The sequence below is a fragment of the Pteronotus mesoamericanus genome, unplaced genomic scaffold (genome assembly GCF_021234165.1).
Source record: "Pteronotus mesoamericanus isolate MK-2021 breed Mesoamerican mustached bat unplaced genomic scaffold, CSHL_Meso_final scaffold_85, whole genome shotgun sequence".
NCBI lineage: Eukaryota > Metazoa > Chordata > Mammalia > Chiroptera > Mormoopidae > Pteronotus > Pteronotus mesoamericanus.
Window position 1 is genome coordinate 36,124,815 of NW_026555329.1, and position 20,252 is coordinate 36,145,066.

At 39.0% G+C, this 20,252-nt stretch overlaps 1 protein-coding gene across 2 annotated transcripts in view; it reads right to left on the reverse strand.

Annotated features, from left to right (window-relative positions):
* Positions 1-11,228, reverse strand: part of RELN (reelin) — a 558,168-nt gene extending 546,940 nt beyond the window's left edge. For both annotated transcript variants that reach the window (XM_054564075.1, XM_054564074.1), the window contains exon 1: positions 10,753-11,228. In XM_054564075.1, the coding sequence (XP_054420050.1) occupies positions 10,753-10,978 (226 nt within the window). In that variant the 5' untranslated portion in view covers positions 10,979-11,228. The remainder of the gene's footprint in view (positions 1-10,752) is intronic.
* Between the last annotated feature and the right edge of the window lie 9,024 nt (positions 11,229-20,252).

Consider the following 20,252-nt stretch of genomic DNA (forward strand, 5'->3'; position numbering starts at 1 on the left):
AATTCCAAACTCATAGACACAGACAATGGTGCGGTGATTAGCAGAAGGAAAAGGGGTGGGGGGAGGTAGAAGAGGGTAAAGCAGGGATAAATGATGATGGAAGGAGACTGTACTTGTAATGATGGTGGGCACACAACATAATACACAGGTGATGTGTTATAGAATTGTACACCTGAAAGCCATATAATTTTATTAACCAATGTCACCCCAATAAACTCAATTTAAAATTTTTTTTAAATCAGTAAAAGATAAAATGTATATTACTATTTATTACAATTACTATCTTACAATTAAATGAAATAACTGTCATTTCTAAAAATAAATGCATACTAGTTAAAACTATGGATTCTGGCCCTGGCTGGTGCAGCTCAGTTGGTTGGAGCATCACCCCATAGACTGAAAGGTTGCGCGTTGAATATCTGGTCAGGGAACATACTCAAGTTGTGGGTTCCACCCCTGGTCAGGGCACGTATGAGAAGGGCACACTGATGTCTCCCTCCCTCCCTCCCTCCCCCCACTCTCTGAAAGCAATGAAAAAATGTCCTCTGGTAGGGATTTTTTAGAAAGTATGGATTCTAGAGGAACATGAATTGCATAATAGCTTTGTGATCTTAAGACAAAACATTTACATCTCTGTGAGTCAGTTTCTACATATGTAACAGAAGGATAACAGTACCTACCTCATGAGGTTATTCTGAGAATTGTATCTATTAATATATGTGAAGCATTATCAGTGCCTCACACATATTAAATGCTATTTAGTATTTGTTCTTATTAGTGTTGTTGTTATTTATTTCTAAGCCCTTGCGTTGCCTTTTAAAAAACTGATAGTTGAAATGGGAATGTGAACCCATTTTTTTCTAAAAGAGCCTAAAACCAACTAATTTCCTTATATTCCTTCAAAATAAACACTAAACATATTACAACTTTCTGCAGGGTGAGAATGCAGGAAGTGTTTACAGAGAAAAGGAAGTAAGAAAAGAACTGGAACTATGATCACAGAATAGCTCAACATTCATAACAAAAGTGACGTAAATAAAAAGGTTACATGTTCCTGAAGGTAAGACTGTGATGCCTGTTTCCTCTGTTGATATGTAGCAAGCAACAGAAATGACAATGTTGGATTTGGTCCTAGAGGATGAGCCACACATGACAAATAAGGTTAAGGCTGGGGCAGAGCTCACATTTACAACTATCTCACATATCTAAGTATTTTAAATGTCAACAGGATTTACATATGGTGACACTGCATTTTAGAGAGATAGCACTGTCAGGAAACAGAGTTCAGTGAAGGAAACTAACTAGCATAAATTGTCAGTTATAACAAACTCCAGAAATTGGAGGTCAGGCACAGGTTACTTTCTCAAAGCCTTATGTTAAAAAGTTAACATAAAATGCACTATCTTACCACCTGCAGGAGTTGCACAACTTGAGAGATAATTTGAAAACATATTATCAAAAATGCCTTAGGAAACATCCTACTTCTATCATGGTGACCAAAGGCAATTCTATGGGAGGACCAGAGCAGTTCAGAGCTTGATACAAGAAGTGTGACTCACCTAAAAGAGAATGTAAACTGGGCCATTTGTGTGCCTTCAAGAAATCACTGGGATTACATTCGGCTGTAAATACAATAGCAGGAATCTGATTCATTTTCTTACTATACAAGAAGTCCAGGAGAGGTATTTCAGGGCTGGTATACTCGGTCAAAGATATAAATAAGGGCCCATGCTCCTTCTAATCTCCTAGCCCACCGTCTTTAGCATGTAAATATTATCCTCAAGGTCACAAGATAGCTGTACCACATCTAGCCAGAACAAATAGTGGAGGGAAGAGCAAAAGGCAAATATCTGCTGAGTCTTTTTAAAAATCATCTTTATCAATATCATCGATCATCTTTTTAAAGACCGCATCACCCAGTAGATTTCCACTTCTCACTAAATTACATGACAAGGGAGCTTTGGAGATGAATATTTTTAAGTAGACTCATACTTGTTCTTGACAAAATCAGTCAGAAAGGGAATTTTGGTAATGACTGGATAGACAACAAGCAATCAGTGTCACATAACAAGGCATTATGGAGTCTAGAAACAGGACATTCTTCTTCTATCTAGGAAAGAAGATGCCAACCAGCCCAGCTGGCATGAGTGTGATAGAGAAGCTTTCCTAGATGCTGGAACCTTCCCTGAGATCATCCATGCTCCCAAACAACCTAATAGTCATTTGCCCACCCATATAAGCTTTGCTACAGTGGACAGGCAGCATGCACTGGCCTGCCAATGCCTTTATCCTAACAAGTATTCTTTTACTATAAACGTAGTAGTCTTCCACCTCAGTCCCTGAGGACTTGGTAAACTCTGGATCCAGTATCAAAACAATCTCTCTCGGCTCTACTTTGGCTGAACAGTTTTGTACTTTTAAATTATTTACATGGGGCTGTCATAAACATACAAATTATAGGATATGACAAAATATATTAAACTGAGGTTTGACATTTACTTATTTTGACACCTTTCCTAGACTAACACCTAAATATACAAAATTTGGTTGTTATAATGACCATTACCTAAGAAAGAATACTCAATTTAGAACATGAAGGTTTGACTTAGGAATTGGCTAAGTTGAATAAAAGTTTTGGTGGGACTAGAACTATAACTCACTTCTAGGCAAGTCATATATATTTACTTTGGCTTGGAAGCACTTTCTGATCTTAGGTATTTTGTGGTGGGTTGATTTTGTTTTTTAACTTTTGTGTTAAATATACTCAATTCGGAATTTCTTTTGAAAAATGCCACATATTAACAAGTCACAAAGAGAACTGGCATAGTTGAATAGCTTCTATCGGTATATACATTGCTTCAAATATTCTTATCTAATGTTGGGTGATTGTACCAGACGATAAAAACGATCTAGTAAGCACCTACTTACTAGATAAATGCCAGGTTCGTATATGTATTACTTTATTTAATAATAACTGTAGCTCTGAAATAAAGCTATTATAATTATTTCTAGATTAGAAATGAGAAAACTGAGGCTTGGAGAGAATAGATAACTTGCTAAGGGCACACAACTAAAAGTGGCAGAGAACAGATATACACACAGTTTCTCTGCTGCCAAAGTCTAAACTCCTTCTACTATATCACTGTGCCTCCCTGGATTTCTCTTTTTAGTATACTAAGTCTAAGCTTTCAGCCAAGGAATCTGAATTTTTGAGCTGGAAGAGACACTAGAGTTCACATGGTACAAAATAAAATCGATATTGTTCAAGAAAGTCTATGGGACTTAACCTAGAGCCGCACACTTCCCTTCTTATCTCCCAGTCCAGTGTTTGCCTTATATTAAGGTCTTCCAGCCCCTTTTTGACCTCTGTTGAGTGCCAGCTACCTAAAAGGTGGTGATGGCTATTTTACAGCTATGCAACTGCAATTATGAGCCCTGGCAATGAGCCCAGCAAGAAACTGAGATGACTTGAGGTAGCTAAGGTGATGATAGAGATAATCTGTTATCAATTTACTAGAAGAGTCTCTATACACTTAAGCATTCAAGGCATCTCAAATTGATCTGCCTTTAAATTCAAGCTAATTCATTGTACTTTTCTAATTCTACAACTCTCCCACACGGTGTATATATGTGCTGCTGTGCACAAACATCAGATTCTGCAGTTTGACCACATAACTGACAGTGAGGAAAGCAGCTAACTCAGCATTAAACAACTGAATGCTTGAAAGTTCTTCTGGGAGATTTTACAATGTAGGAGGGAGGGCCCACTTTTCTATTAGTAATAACTAGCCCATAATTTTCAAAAAGGGCAAGTGCATGTCACAGAAAGATAACATTAATGTTTTTAAGGGCAATACAAAAGCCTACTCACCCATACCTATTATTGCAAATATCTAATGAGTACAATAATTGATATAAATGTACTAGTATTTTTCAGAAGAGAGAAAATGAGTAGAAATGGTGATAGAAAATCTGAATGGGAGAAAGAAAAAAAGAACAGAAAACAAAGAAACAGAATTGTAAAACTGAAGAAAGGAGAGGGAAAGCAAGGACCTGTGCATGGTGGGAAGGAGCAAAATAGGAAAGACAAAGAAAAAATGTAGGAGGAAGAAGAGAGGGACCAAGGGAGAAAGCAGGTGAGACAGAGATGGAAGGAATGGCAGGGAGAAATGATTCTAAGGTGAATGTAGTAGTTATTGGTAAACTATTATCACTTCTCTAAGTCACCTGGTACCTGGGCACCAATGTACACCAATAGCCAGTCCTATTTGAAACACTCATGAGCTCTCCTATAGTTTCAATGAATCCTCTAATCAATACAATTTAATTTATTTTGTTTTAAAAAATAAAGTTTTGCTCTGGCTGGTGTGGCTCAGTGGATTTAGCGCCAGCCTGTGAACCAAAGGGTCACCAGTTTGATTCCCAGTCAGGGCACATGCCTGGACTACAGGACAAGTCCCCAGTAGGGGGACAGGCAAGAGGCAACCACACACTGATGTTCCTCTCCCTTTCTTTCTCCCTCCCTTCCCTCTCTCTAAAAATTAATGAATAAATAAATCTTTAAAATAAATAAATACATAAATACATAGTGTTATTTACCTAAGGGAAGCTAATTCAGCATTAAAAGATAACCTAGGTTTTCAATGTTTACTTTGAAACGTCAGAGTTCCTATAACTATCTTTGCGGCATTCAAAACAATCTAATTACCTTAGCTTTGATTTTTGAGTGATTAAGGCTACCTTCAGCCACAAATCAAAATTCGTACTGATCCTTCCACACACCCCCATATCCAGTTTCTATAGTTGGTTCCTACAGGGGATGAAATAAAAAAGGAAAAAAATGTATAGCTTTAGAGAACCACACATTTTAGAAATAACTGGTTAACACATCAGCACAGTATTCAATCCTTCAGAAGCTCTGCCTTCAATGAGATGGGCATGGCAGGTGACCATGCCATAAACTACTCTCTGAGCTACACAACTGACACCAAAGTGAGATCACATCAAGGGGAGTTTCCTGACAGCAAAGAATAATTTTTTAAAAAATGAAAAGGAAGGAGGGAAGGAAAGAAGAGAGGGAGGAAGGAAAAGGGAGGGAGGGAGGGAGGGAGGGAGGGAGGGAGGGAGGAGGGAGGGAGGGAGGAAGGAAGGAAGGAAGGAAGGAAGGAAGACCATTCCTGTGTTTGAACAGTCATTATGGGATCTTCACATTTGAAGATTCAATTCCAGTTGCTGAAAACGTGTTTTTCATAATACTTCTCTGCCTAAGGTCAATGAGATTAAAATCACATACTTTCATTCTTTTCTAAATGACTCTAAAATTGGCAGATGGACTAATCACTCAAATCTTTCTTGAAGTCAAAATATTTAGGTAAATGAACTTCCCATTTTATACACACGTTATGTCATCACTCAGACACAGCCTAAACCACTTCTGTCTGTAGTGGGCCTACCCATTCCAAACAAATACATTCTGCCTTCCTTCTTTCCCTGACAGAGTATAGAGCCAAACATGTTTTCTATTTCCGTATGGCATAAAGAATTTTAAATTAAAAAAGAGCTTTATATTTTTGTGTGAAAATATAAGCTTTTTTTAAATGTCAATTTTCAAAAAGTACTGGTCACTCAACTTGTGTTTTTTCAAATGTAACTAAATTGAAATAAAGGAGTCAGTGCATCAGCAACTATATGTGAAAATTAAAGACAAAAAATAAGTGTCAAGGTAGCATTTGAAATAATCAGAAGAACAATTATAGCTTAATATGCAAAATATCCTATAGAATTGATAATGTAAGGTTTCCAGATCATTCAATAAACTTGACCAGTTCTGGAGAGGAAAAATAAATAAATCAAAGGTAGATGCTAGATATTTCCCTCTGAATGAAATTAATTTAGGAAAAAATTGGAATTTAAAATCTTATTAAAGTACCTATCACCTACTCTTTAAAGATGAAAAGAAAAATCTAAGACAGTTCTGTAAAAAATACACTTAAAGGATTAAATGACACAACTGTCTTATTTTAGTATTTAACAATTAAATAATTTCTTGTAATGTAGTGTGGTGAATGAAGTAAGAATATCTGCATAAATGAGTTGTTTTCAACAATTCTAAAGAATTGATATTTTATACTTAACTACATATTTTAGTTAATGGCTGGAACTGAAATTCAGGGAATATAAATTAAAGCAACATTTATATGATTTAAGAAACAATATAAACCAAGTCAGTAAAATGAGTTTAAATAAATTGTCAAAAGTGAAATGAAAGACATGACAAGTAAAGCAAAATGCTTTAAAATGTTCAGTTTTCAGTGTTCAGACAAACACCAAGAAGGACACAGCTGCAGTTTACTTATGAATTGCATTTGACAAATGATGCTGAAAGTTTAAATATACTGATTCTAGAATCTGAACATATAAAAGATAAATAACCATACACCTGATAAACAGTTACCTTAGCCATAGCAGATTACATTAATTCAATATTAAAATCAGTCCTTTGAACAGAATTTAATCTGGAATATAGTACCAAAAATTATGTATAACATATATATCATTCCTGTATCTGAAAGGTCATTACATTGTACTGCCTTTTAACAGTGATTTTTTAAAAAATAACCAATTGATTCCAGAACATGTGTATGTATAATAGCAATACTAGTAATTGTTACAACAAATATCCCTAGATACTTAATCATGATTATATCTCGTGTGTGTGTGTGTGTGTGTGTGTGTGTGTGTGTGTTTTAGGTAAATGTTCAGTTTTAGCAGTAGGAATTGATTTTCCCATCTACTCCACAAAATGATTAAATAAATAATGGAATGGAAATGTAGCATGAAAGAACTATCACTGGTGGGATTTACAAAATACAAAAGAAAAAAAATCCCCTTTTAAAAGCATCATGTCATATCACCAACTCATTTCTACTTAAGGCAGAATTGTTTTCCCTCAATCTATATTTTAGAGCATATTTTGCATTGCAACAGAACATTTCCCCCACTTTATGCCACCATAATAGAGATTTTAATCACCTGAAATTTATATAATGTTATTAGCCAACATTACTGCAATTTAAAAAAAATTAATTTGTAAAAAAATTCAGATAAATTGTCTCACCAAAGCTCAAGCACTCAGGGCATACTCATATACCTATGCTAGGCTTTCATAGATTTTTTTTCTAATGTCTGACCTCCACTTCTGATATAGTCTCTGAGTAAAGCCAATCTTGTGAGTAGATGGGTCCTTACTAACATGATTTCAGTGGTATCTAGTCTTTCTATCCAAAAATGGTGCCAAAATTCTTTTCAACAAAAAGGAAAAAAATCTCTCTCCACACTTGTAACTGAGACTGTGGGAAAATTTAATATTGACAACTATTGGCATATTCACTATAAATTGAATGGGGGAGGGGGTTGCAAACAACAACAGAAAAATGGTAGGTAGAAACCTGAGGTGTGGGAGTGAGAAAGAGAGATTATCATGGGAAGGGAAAGGTACAAACATCAACTCAACTGTTTGCTTGTCACACAATAGGCCCTGAATCCCTAGGAGAAGAAGCAGTGAATCTCACCAGGCATTGCTGGAAAAGAGAAATGGCTACCTGACTGGACCATCTAGATTTCCATTTCTATTTTCCCACCATTTGCAACTTTCTACAAAAAAAAAAAAATTGCAGGTTTTGGCTTAGAAACCATGTCGTTGCAAATGACAATATTTTGAGATTTGTGCAAAAAAAAAAATTCTAGAAAAAATTCTGACCCTGAGACTTTTCTTTTTAATTCAACAGGGTGTATATGAGACCTTTTTGCTAGGCTTCTGCATTGTGGCTATGTGGTGGATTCATGGTGGTGGACACCATAGTTCATTGCAACTAACAGTGCTATCTCAAGAGGTTATAGACAGCAGAGTTTAAAAGATAATAGGAAGACAACAAGGGTACCAAATGTTATCCTTAATTAAGAGATGAGAACTAGCACAAGTAACTCCGGTGTACATACTACTTAAATTTGGAAATATTGTAACAATTCCGTTAGACACACAAGCTTTGAATTCTTCAGTATTATATTTTTAGTTTAGTTTTTTCCCTAAACTTTTCAATATAAACCTCTAATAAATATGACACATACACAGAGCCATAATTTTGAACAAATCTCTCACACCAGACCGACATTTGCCTCTCCATTTCACATTCCAAGCTCTGCCACACAGCACAAATCTCAGAGGGCAGCTGGCACAGTCTTGTTTACAGTAATGTTCTGTGCTTGGTGCCGTTGCACATACCACCTCTACCTCTGCATTGTTTTAGGTAAAAAAGAGATAACCACTGGCTGCACCCAAATTCCATTCCTCCAAATGCTGAGTTAAATGTAAATCATAGACAAAATGGATATTTTTTTTCTCACATACTGCTATATTTTAAAGATTCAGAAGGTTAGAAATAAAGTCTTAAGCTAATATTTTACAGATTTCTTAGCTTTAAAATTTTTGAGCCAAATGACCTTCTATTTTGTTCTTATATAAAAAGAGTCAACCACAAAAATATATTAGGTTAAGTTTTCAGCAGTTATCAGCAGTTTAATTCTTTGAAGATACTATATAATTAATTTTTAACATTCATTTTTAAATGTCTAAGAGAAAAAAGAGACAAATGTAAGCATCATTTAATTTTTAAACATTTCTTCTACCTGTAGAACATTTTACAGGGAAAAACTCTTACTGACGGTCTGTACCTACAGCCAGTTTCAAAATCTAAATATTGATAAAACAGGTAACGGGAATTTAAATATGACATTAACTATCCTCAAACCTTATAATAATTTGATCTTCTTAAACTTACATAATAAAATTTCTCTACCTTTTCTGGGAGCGGAAAAGAAGTATAAATCGAGACTTTCCCCCCAATGTCCAACTTGAAGTATTACACTTTACTCTTAATCTCTATCATTCATTCCTTTTCAGATTTAGGGATGTGATTATGGTCAGTCTTAGGGTGACTTACATTTGTGAGATTTATTGCAAAAGCAAATACTATATCATATTTTGATATTTTTTGAGTTTTCTACGCTGGCACCTTACAAAGGATGTGGAAAACAGAAAAAAAAATAAAGCTTTGTATTATCATATGGTCTTCCATCACAACCTGACAATCATACCTTTTAGCCCAGCCTTGGCTCACTTACCTATCACTCTCACTTGGAGCCACTAACAGACAAGCACCTTTGCTAAGGGTTACACCGACTGGCTCAATCAGTCTTTGGGTTAGGTCTGGGTTGCCACATTGGCTGGTTTTTCCACTTAAAAGATTCTCATGACCCCAGAAAAACACCAACTTGTTCTTGGGAAGAGGATGTGGTTAAGTTCTTTTGTTAAGAGGGACTAGTTAACAGAAAATTAATTTTCCAAAGTCTAAAATTCCGCCAAATAAAACTGCCTTACAGACAAGGCTGCCACCATGCCACAAGAAAGTTGTAAAAGCACTAATTTAAATATCTGGAAAGGATTTACTTAGGCTAAACATTTTAACATAGGTTTTCTTTATTAAATACATAGGTATTTAATAAAGGTTTTCTTTTTTAAATGAAAATTTAAGGATTCTTATCATTTTTATAGGTATGGTTATCTGAAATGCCAGCTGCTCCATGGATTATCTCCTGCTATGTAAATAACCGTTAGCCTACAAGAGATGGAAACTATAATATGAGATTACTAGGCAATAGTTTCTATTTAGTTAGGTATAGTATTTTGCTTTGAAATTCTTATTAAATAGTACCTGTAGTGGCTTTAAAGCTCCATGGAAGTGAAATATTCAGAAGTTCCAATGGAAACACAGAAGACACAATAGCTTTCTGTTTTCCCACAAACTGGACTTACTAGTTTAAAATATTAAAAATATATGCACCACATAAAATTGTATTTCTTGGAGTTAAATTTTACTTCTTCAATAATATTTAATTTTGATGACGGACTCCATATGATCCTTTTTTTTTTTTTAAGGTACCTTTAAATTATAAGGGCCTTCCCGCCCCTACCTGAAAATTAAAGCTGTGCAAATAAAAGACAAAGTCATTAATAAACATCACACAGATCATTCTAAATCTAAACAGCATGTTAAATATAACAGAGGAATCAGGGAAAGCATCAAATACTGGCATTTAAACACTTTTCAAAGAACAGAGAGCTGGGAGCAGCAACTACCTTTCAGGAGGGCTTTGGACACTGAGTAAAATCAGAGGGACCCCTGGCTGGTGAGCAGCGGGAACTTTACAGCGGGCGGGCGACCGCGCGGGGCAGCCGAGGACCGGGGCGCGTCAATCTGTCACCAGCCCGTCCAAAAAGCCTGGTGCCAGCCCCAACGTCACCCTTCAGGGGGTAACCCGGAGCAAGACAAAGGTCTGGAATCCAAGCACTGGGGTTAAGGAAACAGGATGCCCGGGTTCATTCAAAGTGTCAGCTGATCGGAGGAGGGGGAAAGACCCGACCCCAGAGAATTCTCGGGCATATCTTACAAGCACCAGTTCATCACGATGAGACAGATGCTTGGGGGCAGTGTGGTTTGTGTGAAGGGTAGTTAATAAATTCCAACTCGCGATTCGATTCTCACTAACTTTGTTCTGTGTCCCTCCAAAGGGCTCAATGTTGAGGGATGGGATGGTTCTTGTTTAAATGGCCCCTTGGAAAAAGAAAAAGAAGAAAACGCTGCGCCCGCGGGCGCACCGGGACGGCAGCGAGCGCGGAGATGCCGTGGTACCTACCATGATATTCTTGTCCCGGTACGTAGTAGGTGGGGTTGCCCGAAATGTGCAGGGAAATGAGCACCTCGCCTTGCTCCCCATCCCCTTCCAGCTCCCCGTGGTGGGTGCACAGGAAAAAGAAGGGCGAGAAGCGGGGGTAATAGCCCACTGCCGCGCGCACCCTCAGCGTCGCCCCCAGCAACAGCGCCAGGAGGAAAGTCCGCGCGGCCCAGCAACTGCGCTCCATGCTGCCGCGCTCTCCGAGCGCCGCTCGCTCATTCAGTTTTGGAGGCGCCGGGACGGAGAAGCCACGCTAGTGGAAGGCGAGAAGCCGCAGACGGGAGCAGAGCGGCTCGGGAGCGGAGCCCCGCAGGGAAGTTCGGCGGGAGACCGTGGCTCGCAAAGTTTCTTTGGGCCGCGCGAGAGCGGGACCAGGGCTGCGGGCGCTAAGAGCGCGTCGTCCAAGCCACTGCGAGCCGCAGCTGCAGCCGCCCGTGCGCGACGCCCCTTGGCCAGTCCTGGGAAAGCGCCCGCCCCCCTCCACACCTTCTTAAAGCCCCGGGCGCCGAGTTCCTCCCCACCCCGCCCCCCCCCCGCAACGCCTCCACACGTGTCCCGGCCTCTCCTCCGCCCCCGAGCACCGCCTCCTCCCCCCGCGCGCCCGGCCGCCCCCGCCCTCCTGAGTTCTGTCGCCCGCACCTCGCTCGGTGCGGGGCGCAGCCTCCGGGGGCCCGGGCCTAAACCGAGGTCGCACCTAGGGGGGCAGCTGAGGGGCGCGAGCTGGCTGGGTAGGCGGGCGCTGTCGGGGTTCACAGGGACCGCGAATGTACAGTGAAGGATGTAAATGCCTCGGAGAGAGCTCGGAGGAGCGAAAGAAGGGGACCATCCCCTTTGGCCCTCAGACTTCCCCCTTTATCCTGAGAGGAGGCGCGGGGGAAGGAGAGAGGCAATGGGGACTGGAGCGGGCTCCGGCTCCTTTGTCTGAGCCGGCAGCGCTCCGCGCCCCTCGGGGCTCGCCCGCCTCCGAGCCGGGGCGTCCCGCACTTGTTCTGGGGATCTCCTGCGGCCCCGAACCGCAAGGGCTCTCTACGCTTCCTTCCTATCCAGGCCTCGAGTCCTTCCAGCTGCCCGCCCCCCGCCCGGCTCCTCGCTGCAGCGACAGAGCCTCATCTGTAGCCGGATTTAATATGAGATTAAGCGAAAGTGGAATTGACAGCCTCGAGTGGCGCCTGGAAATGGTGATTTGCGCTGCTCGGGTGTGGGGAATTGTGTGGCAGGAAGGGCCGGCGGAGCTGAGCCCCGACAGGCGCTCTTCGCTGGACTGTTCTGTTATTCATTGCTGCTGGGTTCTTCAGGCGAGAAGGTTGTAATTTTTTAAATCAGTGTTTATTTCCTTTAAATGTCAGCCAGGACCAATGTCCCTGAAATGGGGGAAGGGGAAAACGTTATGAGGAGATGCTGGCAGCAGTGATTGAATCGCGTGGTAATGAGCTACTGCACAGGAGACTGCGGGGAAGTAAAATAAAAAGCACGTTTTTAACCGAGGACGACTGGCAGGAGCCCTGCGGCATTCGGAGATGGGGAGTGGGGTTGCCAGGATTTAATGCTTCTCCCCACCCACCCTTGGCTTGCTACCAAGCCCGGATAAACCCGCACAAACAGAAATAAGTAGATTATAAAATTGGAAGGGATCATGTCTTTGCCTGCATTTGCAGGCGGCCAGGGTAGGGGTGGGGGGAATGAAGGGCAGGATCTAGGGGGAAGAGATCTCTAGTCACTTCGTTACAAAAGGAAGAGATTGTTTTTCCCTCTTACCCAGCCTGAATCCAGGCAAGTGGAAAGGGCCCATTTCCAAAGCTTTCAAAATCCCGGAGGGGTAACATACATATATATATTACGGACATACATATATGTAATCGTTACCACTGCAGCTCTGTGATAGGTGCAAGCTACCTGAGCTGTAGGTAAATTATCTTGTTTAATCCTCAAACCACCCAGGGAAGCAAAAATTATCCCCGTTTCTCAAGGGAGGAGACAGAAATGTTAATTTGCCCAAGGTCAGCAAGGAAGGCTTGATGCAAGGCAGCCTGGCTGCTGGCCCCAAACTCTCTCACCCGGAACTGCGTTGGAACTATCCACAACCATAACCCTAGTTAGAAGGGAAGCTACTACCACCACCTGTTCTGGGCAGGCAATGTTGTCCCAAACAGAATTACAAGAAACTCACCCACAGTTAGCAAGACTAGTAAGTCTTTCTGCCCAGTTATGTGACTATAACCTAAGCCAAAATGAATCACTTCTAGAAAGAACCCAGGACTATTGAACGTTTTTATTTATTTTTTAATTTTTGTTTAATTTATTGGGGTGACATTGGTTAATAAAATTATACAGGTTGTAGGTGTACAACTCTATAAAACATCATCTGTATATTGCATAGTGCATTTGCTATCCCAAGTCTCCTTCCATCATCATTTATCCCCCTTTTTACCCTCTTCTACCTCCCCCCACTGAGCATTTTTAGTTAAAATTTTAAAAATGTTTACTATGTACTAAGCACTGTCCTAAGTACTTTATGTATGTTCTTAATCTTCATAACAGTCCTATATTTGATATCCTCATTTTACATAGAATGAAAGTGAAACACAGAGAAGTCAAGTAACTTGTCCAAGGATACATAAGTGAGAGAGCTATGACATGAACAGATTGATTCCAGAGTTCCAGCACTTAGCCCCAGAAAACACCTCTAAGGAATGCATGTTGTTGTCATTAGAAGAATAGAAAGAGAACTATTCTTCATCTAATGTCAGGTTACCTCATTTAATCCTTTTATTAGCCTGTGAAGTAGGTATAATTATCCTCATTTTTTTTTTTTTTAGAAGAGAAAGTTGAAGTTCATAAAAATTGAGTAATTTGTCAAGGGCACTCAGTAAAAAGGAAGCCTAGGATCAACTGTGGTCATGCTTGATCCCAGGCCACTACTAAAACTGTCTCTAGTAAAGCACTAATACTTGGTCCAGGACATAACTAGCATATAATTCCCAGAAGGTCCCCAATTCCTAGGAGGTCTCCCTCTTACCACTCTGTAACAAGTACTCTCGTGCATCGCTCACCATGGCTTTCTTAGTATTCCGTTTATGTGACCAAGTTTATTCTTCAATCTTCCCCCTTTCTTATGCTTTCTTGACTTTTTCTCATTACTTTGCTATGTGCACTCAGGTGACTTTTATACTCTTACCTACTTAGGCTCCAGTCTCTGACTACAGCCCCATGGTTGTTCATTAACAGGCCCAGGGACTGTTTAAATAATGCCCTTACTGATGTTGAGCTACTTAAGAAGAGGGCAGATGTGCAGTCCACTTAGTAGTTCTTTAGACTGGACTATGTCACATCGCTGAGACTTTCTTGGTTGAATCCAATTAAACTAGTTATAATTAATACCTTTTAATAATCTTAAAAAATAAATCAGGAAACTATATCAGATGCATATAGAATTACCTTGAACATTAGGCATAGCCATCATCTTACTAGAGCAGTTTAAGTCACACAATAAGGTGGCATCCAAAACTTTCGGTTTCCCAGCTTGGGTGCTAAACCTTAGATCTTACTTCTATTTAGAGGACCATAATAAACATCTTCAGTAATACCTATATGACAGCAATAACAACAAAATAAAACAGACACGTGGTCTAATGAAGAAAAACATGGACTTTTGAGGCATAGGGTCTTATGTAGTCCATAAAACAAATTTTGGTCCACAAAAATCTACAGACCTTCAAACTCAATGGAAAACTAAAGAAGTACTTTTTAAGAAAAGTCAGTTTATATTTTTTAAAATTCTTTTTTAGAAAAAGGGGTGAGAAATGGGGTCAGATTTCTTTGTAACTAAAAGTTTTGAAGTGGTAATTAGTGTACTGAAAAAAATTACACTTAAGCATCCTTAGACTATAAATCCTTTCTTGAGGATAAGAAATTACCTCCCAGTATTAAGGTTGAATAATCACAACACAATGGGAATTAAATGTCATATATAATATCAGACTGTATAGATCAGATCCACAACTTTCAAAATATTGGGAGATGATGAATCTAAATGAAATGCAAAAAAATATTGAATTGCATTTAAGTTTGCAAGAGCTCACACTTTGCTTTTCATTGATTTTTTTTTGAACCAAATGTTTTGATATGTATGGGAAAGTAAATTTCTACCCTTTTATAAATTTTTATATACTTTCTGTTTTACATCATAAATTAAATAATGTAAATATGAAGAGGGTGAACAAATTGAAATCAGTCAACTCTTTAGTCTCCAAAATGATGATAAAAGGCCAAGTAAGAGAAAACTCTTCCTTGTGTAGCAATTAGTAAACATATAAAACATGGTACAATCTGAAAAAATTGAGGCTTTTAAGTAAAAAAAAAAAAAAAAAAAAAGCTAAGTCTTTAGGGAATTAAACTTCACTGGGAAAGGTGGGATTGGCTCTGATATGCACCTCCTGCCAGAACATGTTACTTAATGTATCCCAAATTAAAATGCTGAGATAAGATAATGCCTAGGTTAATAAAAAGTGATTTATATCATAAAATTTCTGAAAAGGAACCCAATTCCTCAACAGTAAAAGTCCCTTTTTTAAGTTTCTCTGTTTCCAGGGATTTGCAAAGGCTGTTTTCTCCTTCTGGAATGTCCTTCCCATTTCTTGTGTCCTAAATGCACACCCTCAGTCTTCCCCACCCCCATCTCACTCTTAATTGGATTCTATCAACTCATCCTCCAAGTCTCTATTTACATGTTTTTACCTCTGAAAGACCTTTCCTGACCAGCAACCTCCCTTTCTAAGTTAGGGTCCCTAGGGCTGTGCTGTGTATTATGGTAGGCCCTAACCTACAACTTGAAATTAAATATTTAAAATTTAGTTCTTTAGTCGCACTAGGTACATTTCAAGTATTTGATAAATTTTAGAGCACTTATAGACTTAATAGTTAATTTTATGTATCAACTTGCCTGACCTAAGGGATGCCCAAATAACTAGTAAAACATTTCTGAGTGTGTCTGTTAGGGTGTTTATGGAAGAGATTTGCAGTAAAAGATGGCTCTCTCCAGTGTTGGTGGCCATCATCCAATTTGTTGAGAGCCAAAAAAGGCAAAAAAGTTGAGCAAGGGTTAGGGTTAGTTCTTTCCAAACAAGGTAAAACTAAAGGAGTTCATCATCACCAAGCCCTCACTATGTGAAATGTTAAAGGGAATTATATAAGAAAAAGATCAAAACCATGAACATTAAAATGGCAACAGACACACAACTATCAGCAACTGAATCTAAAAAATAAACTAAGCAAACAAGCAGAACAGAAACAGAATCATAGATATGGAGATCATTTGGAGGATTATCAGCTGGGAGGGCGAAGCGAGAGAATGGGAAAAAAACGCAGGGATTAAGAAGTACAAATTGGTAGATACAGAATAGGCAGGGGGATGTTGAGAACAGTGTAGGAAATGGAGAAGCCAAAGAACCTATAAGCATGACCATGGGATATGAACTAAGGCAGGGGATTTCTGTAGGGAATGGTGGTACTGAGCAAAGAAGAGCAAAAGGGGAAAAATTGGAACAACTGTAATAGCATAATCAATAAATTATTTTTAAGCTGAGGGAGGGTGAATTCACTCTCTCTGAGATAAGACATCTGTCTTCTCCTTCCCTCAGACATCTGCACCTTTGATTATCAAGACCTTGGACTCAGATCAGGACTTATACTATCAGGCCCTCAACCCAAATTGAATTACACTACTGGCTTTCCAAGTTCTCCAGCTTATAGATGGCAGGTCGTAGGACTTGTTGTCCTCTATAACCACATGAGTCAGTTCCCATAATAATAATGAATGAATGAATGAATTAATGAATCCTATTAGTTCTTTTTCTCTAGAGAATGCTGACTAATATATAGATTATTCCCATCCCTGCAGAAAGTTTTATGGGACATTATTCCATATTTAATCAATATTTATCAAACATCTCCTACTTGCCAGTTAAATTGCTAGATGCATTGGACACAGCAGTGAATAAAGCTAATACAGTACCTGCTGTCATGGGCTTTACAATCTATAGTGCTGGGGACAGAACAATAAACATTAGAATAAACAAAATAATTTCTACCACTCGTAAATGTTATGAAGAAATAGAACAGGATAATGTAGTAGAGAGTGTCTAGGGCAGGAGGTTCCTTTAGACTAAGGATTCAGGAAAAGTTCTCTGAAAGAGTGAAATTGGAGCCAAAACTTCATGAAGAAGGAAGGGCCTACCACATGAGCATATAGGGGAATAGTAGTCCTGCCAGAGTGTACAGCTGGCATAAAGGCCCTAAAGTAGGACGATGCATTGGGATGTTCAAGGCTCAGGAAGGGCAGCACGAGAAGAAATGGGAAATATGAGATGATACCAGAGAGGCGGCAGGGCAGATCACATCAACATGATAGGGAGATTGGGTCAGGGAGTAAGGTGATTAAATAAACTAATTAAGGAATAGAATATCTAGGAATGCCCAAAAAATTCTGAGAAAAAATTCTAATAAGTTTTCTGCAGAATTTAAATAAATATCCAGAATAATATTTAAATGTAATTATCTCCAGCACAGTTTCTATTACAGTATAGCAAAATGCATTCATTCATTCATTTACTCAGCAAATATTAATTGAACAACTATAAAATTCTGTTAAGCACTGGGAAAATGGTAGTGAACAAAATAGATACGACTCCTGCTCCATAAAGCTTACATTTCAGTGGGAGAGAAAGATATCACCATCAATTACTACAATCAATGATGGAGTTACCAAAGTGATGCATGCTCTAAAGGGAAATACAGGATGACAAGAAAAAAAAGAGCAGTGGGGAGCTGAACTGAGGAAGAGGTTAAGATCTATGAGTAGTTAGTTTGGTAAAAAGTTCTGAGGAAAAACAACTTCAACCAAAGCATCTGCATGTGAGAAAGAGCCTACATGGGAAAGAAAGTGTCAGATTCAAGGCCTGAAAAGCCTCAGTGCTGATGGAGTAAAGAACAAGGGAGACTGGCCCTGATGAGCTCCTACCATTGGCAGTGGACAGACTGCACAGGGCTCTGCCAGCCACAAGAATTTTGGTCTTTTTCCTGAAAGCAGTGGTGAGGCATGGAAGGCATTTTAAGCAGGGACATATACCATAGTCACATTTGTATGTTTAGAAGATCATACACTTGATTACAGTGGCTTGGAGAGTAGCGAAGTAGATGCAGGAAAAGGATTAGGATGTAGTACAAGTAGCTCAAGTGAGAGATGATGGTCTGGAAAGAAGATGGAGAGAAGAGAAGGGAACTGAGACTATTTAAGAGACAGAACTGTACAGGACTGGGTGATAGAACATCATTTACTAGACAAGGGCTAAAGGAAGACAGAGCTGAAGATGACTGTCAGGCTTCTGCAGCTTGTTGACTGTTGTTCTTGGTTAAACTTTTCAATGAAGTATAAACATGCAGGAAGAGGTGAGCACATCATATATGTCGACCTCAGTGCATTTTCACAAATGGACACTCCATGTGAACGGCATCTGGAGCAACAGTCCCCAACCTTTTTGGCACCAGGGACCTGTTTCGTGGAAGACAGTCTTTTCATGGACGTGGGTGTGGGGAGTGGTCTCGGGATGATTAAAGCCCATTATATTCAAGCTCACCTCCTGTTGCGCAGCCAGTTCCTAACAGGCCTGAACTGGTACTGGTCTGCAGCCGGAGGTTGGGCACCCCTGATCTAGAGAACATGAGGCAGAAATGCCTGTGATCCCTATAAGCCATCACTCCTCCCAAAGCATGCAAAAGATTTTAAGCAGGGAAATGACATGTCTCCAGTGGATTGAGTGTGGGAGGTGGGGGTGGGTGGGGCAAGGGGAGAGTGGGCATGGGGAATGGAGACAACTGTAGTTGAACAATAAATAAAAAAATAAAAAACTTTAAATGGAATTATACGATATATATGATTTTATTTCTGTTTTCTTTGGCTCAACATCATGTTTGTAAGATTCATCAATGTTATTGCATTAGCAATAGTTTGTTCATTCTTATTACCATATAATATATGGGGTGATTATAATTTATTGTTAATGGAAATTCTGGCTACTTTCAGTTTGGGACAGCTATGAAAAATATGGCATAAAATACTCTCATGCATGTCTTTTGGTGAACATATGCATACATTTCAGTTAGGAGAGTGAGTATTGGATCATGGGAGAATCTCTTTTAATGCAGTGCCAAACTTATGAGATATAAAATAATACATTAAGGGGTCAAAATGAAGTGAGCACAGAAATCCAGAGATAAGCCAATGAGCCCCCAACCAACCCAGGACTCTGTGACATCTGCCCATTTCAATAGACCTTGAACTTCTATTTTAATGGCCATGGTAGGTATGGAAACAGGTGATAAAGTTTAGGGTCTGCCCAAGGGGGGACGAATGATAGGATAGTGCTACTCTAAGTAGGGTTTGCAGATCTGTCTACAAATTATCTGTTGCCTGTCCATAGACTTGAATAGAAGTTGAAAGTAGATGTTTAGAAATGTTTATAATAATTTTATCGTTCCGTAACATCCAAGCAGCATTCCATTTTACTATAACTCACTTTGGTTGTATTTTACAAAGGTATCTATCTATGATAGATCTCAAACAAGCTGTTTGTGAAGCACTACAATAGAAAAGTCATGCATAAATATCTACCCACCCTCAAGAGCCAGACTCTCAATGTAAAGGTGAACAAGAAAAAAAAATTCTTAATTTGTCTCAACATTGGCATAGGGTACTGTTGGCAGGGGAATTCTCCCAACAAAGATTGAAACCACAATCTGGTTCTTAAGAGTTTGTGGCCCAAATTATACCTCTGTTTGATTTTAAAAACCTCCAGCCAAGAATTAATTTTAAAATGGTTCTAGATTGAAACTGCTCCCAGGCACTTGGCAGAAACAAATTCAAATTGTCTTTAGGAAGGAAAAAAACAAAAACAAAAAAAACTCCTATCAGTCAGGCTTCAAACAATTATGCCAGATACAGATGCACTGAACATATGTTCATAATCAAAAATCACTAGGACTGTGAGAAAAAAAAACCCAGTGAGTCAATAGAACAGTAGATAACCAGAATCAGACCTACAAAGATGATACATATTGGAATTAACAGCTATGAAGTACAAGATATATATATTTAATAAATTCATTAAAATGAAATAATTTTTCAAAAATATAAGTAAGAATAAGGGACCATCAAGAATGACCAGACATTCTCAACGTAAAAAATATAATAACCAAAATTTAGAACTTGAAGTACAGAGACATTTGTTTCTTCAGACAGTGTGGAATAGTATACATTCGTGGAGCCCCTCTTCCTATAAAACAACTAGAACCAGCATAAAACATACTTTTCCTGAATTTTTGGGTTTATAAAAAGTAAAGAGAATTGCTAAGAGATCAAGGCACTTTAAAAAGGAACCAACCATAAGGGGAAACCAGAACCATGTGCA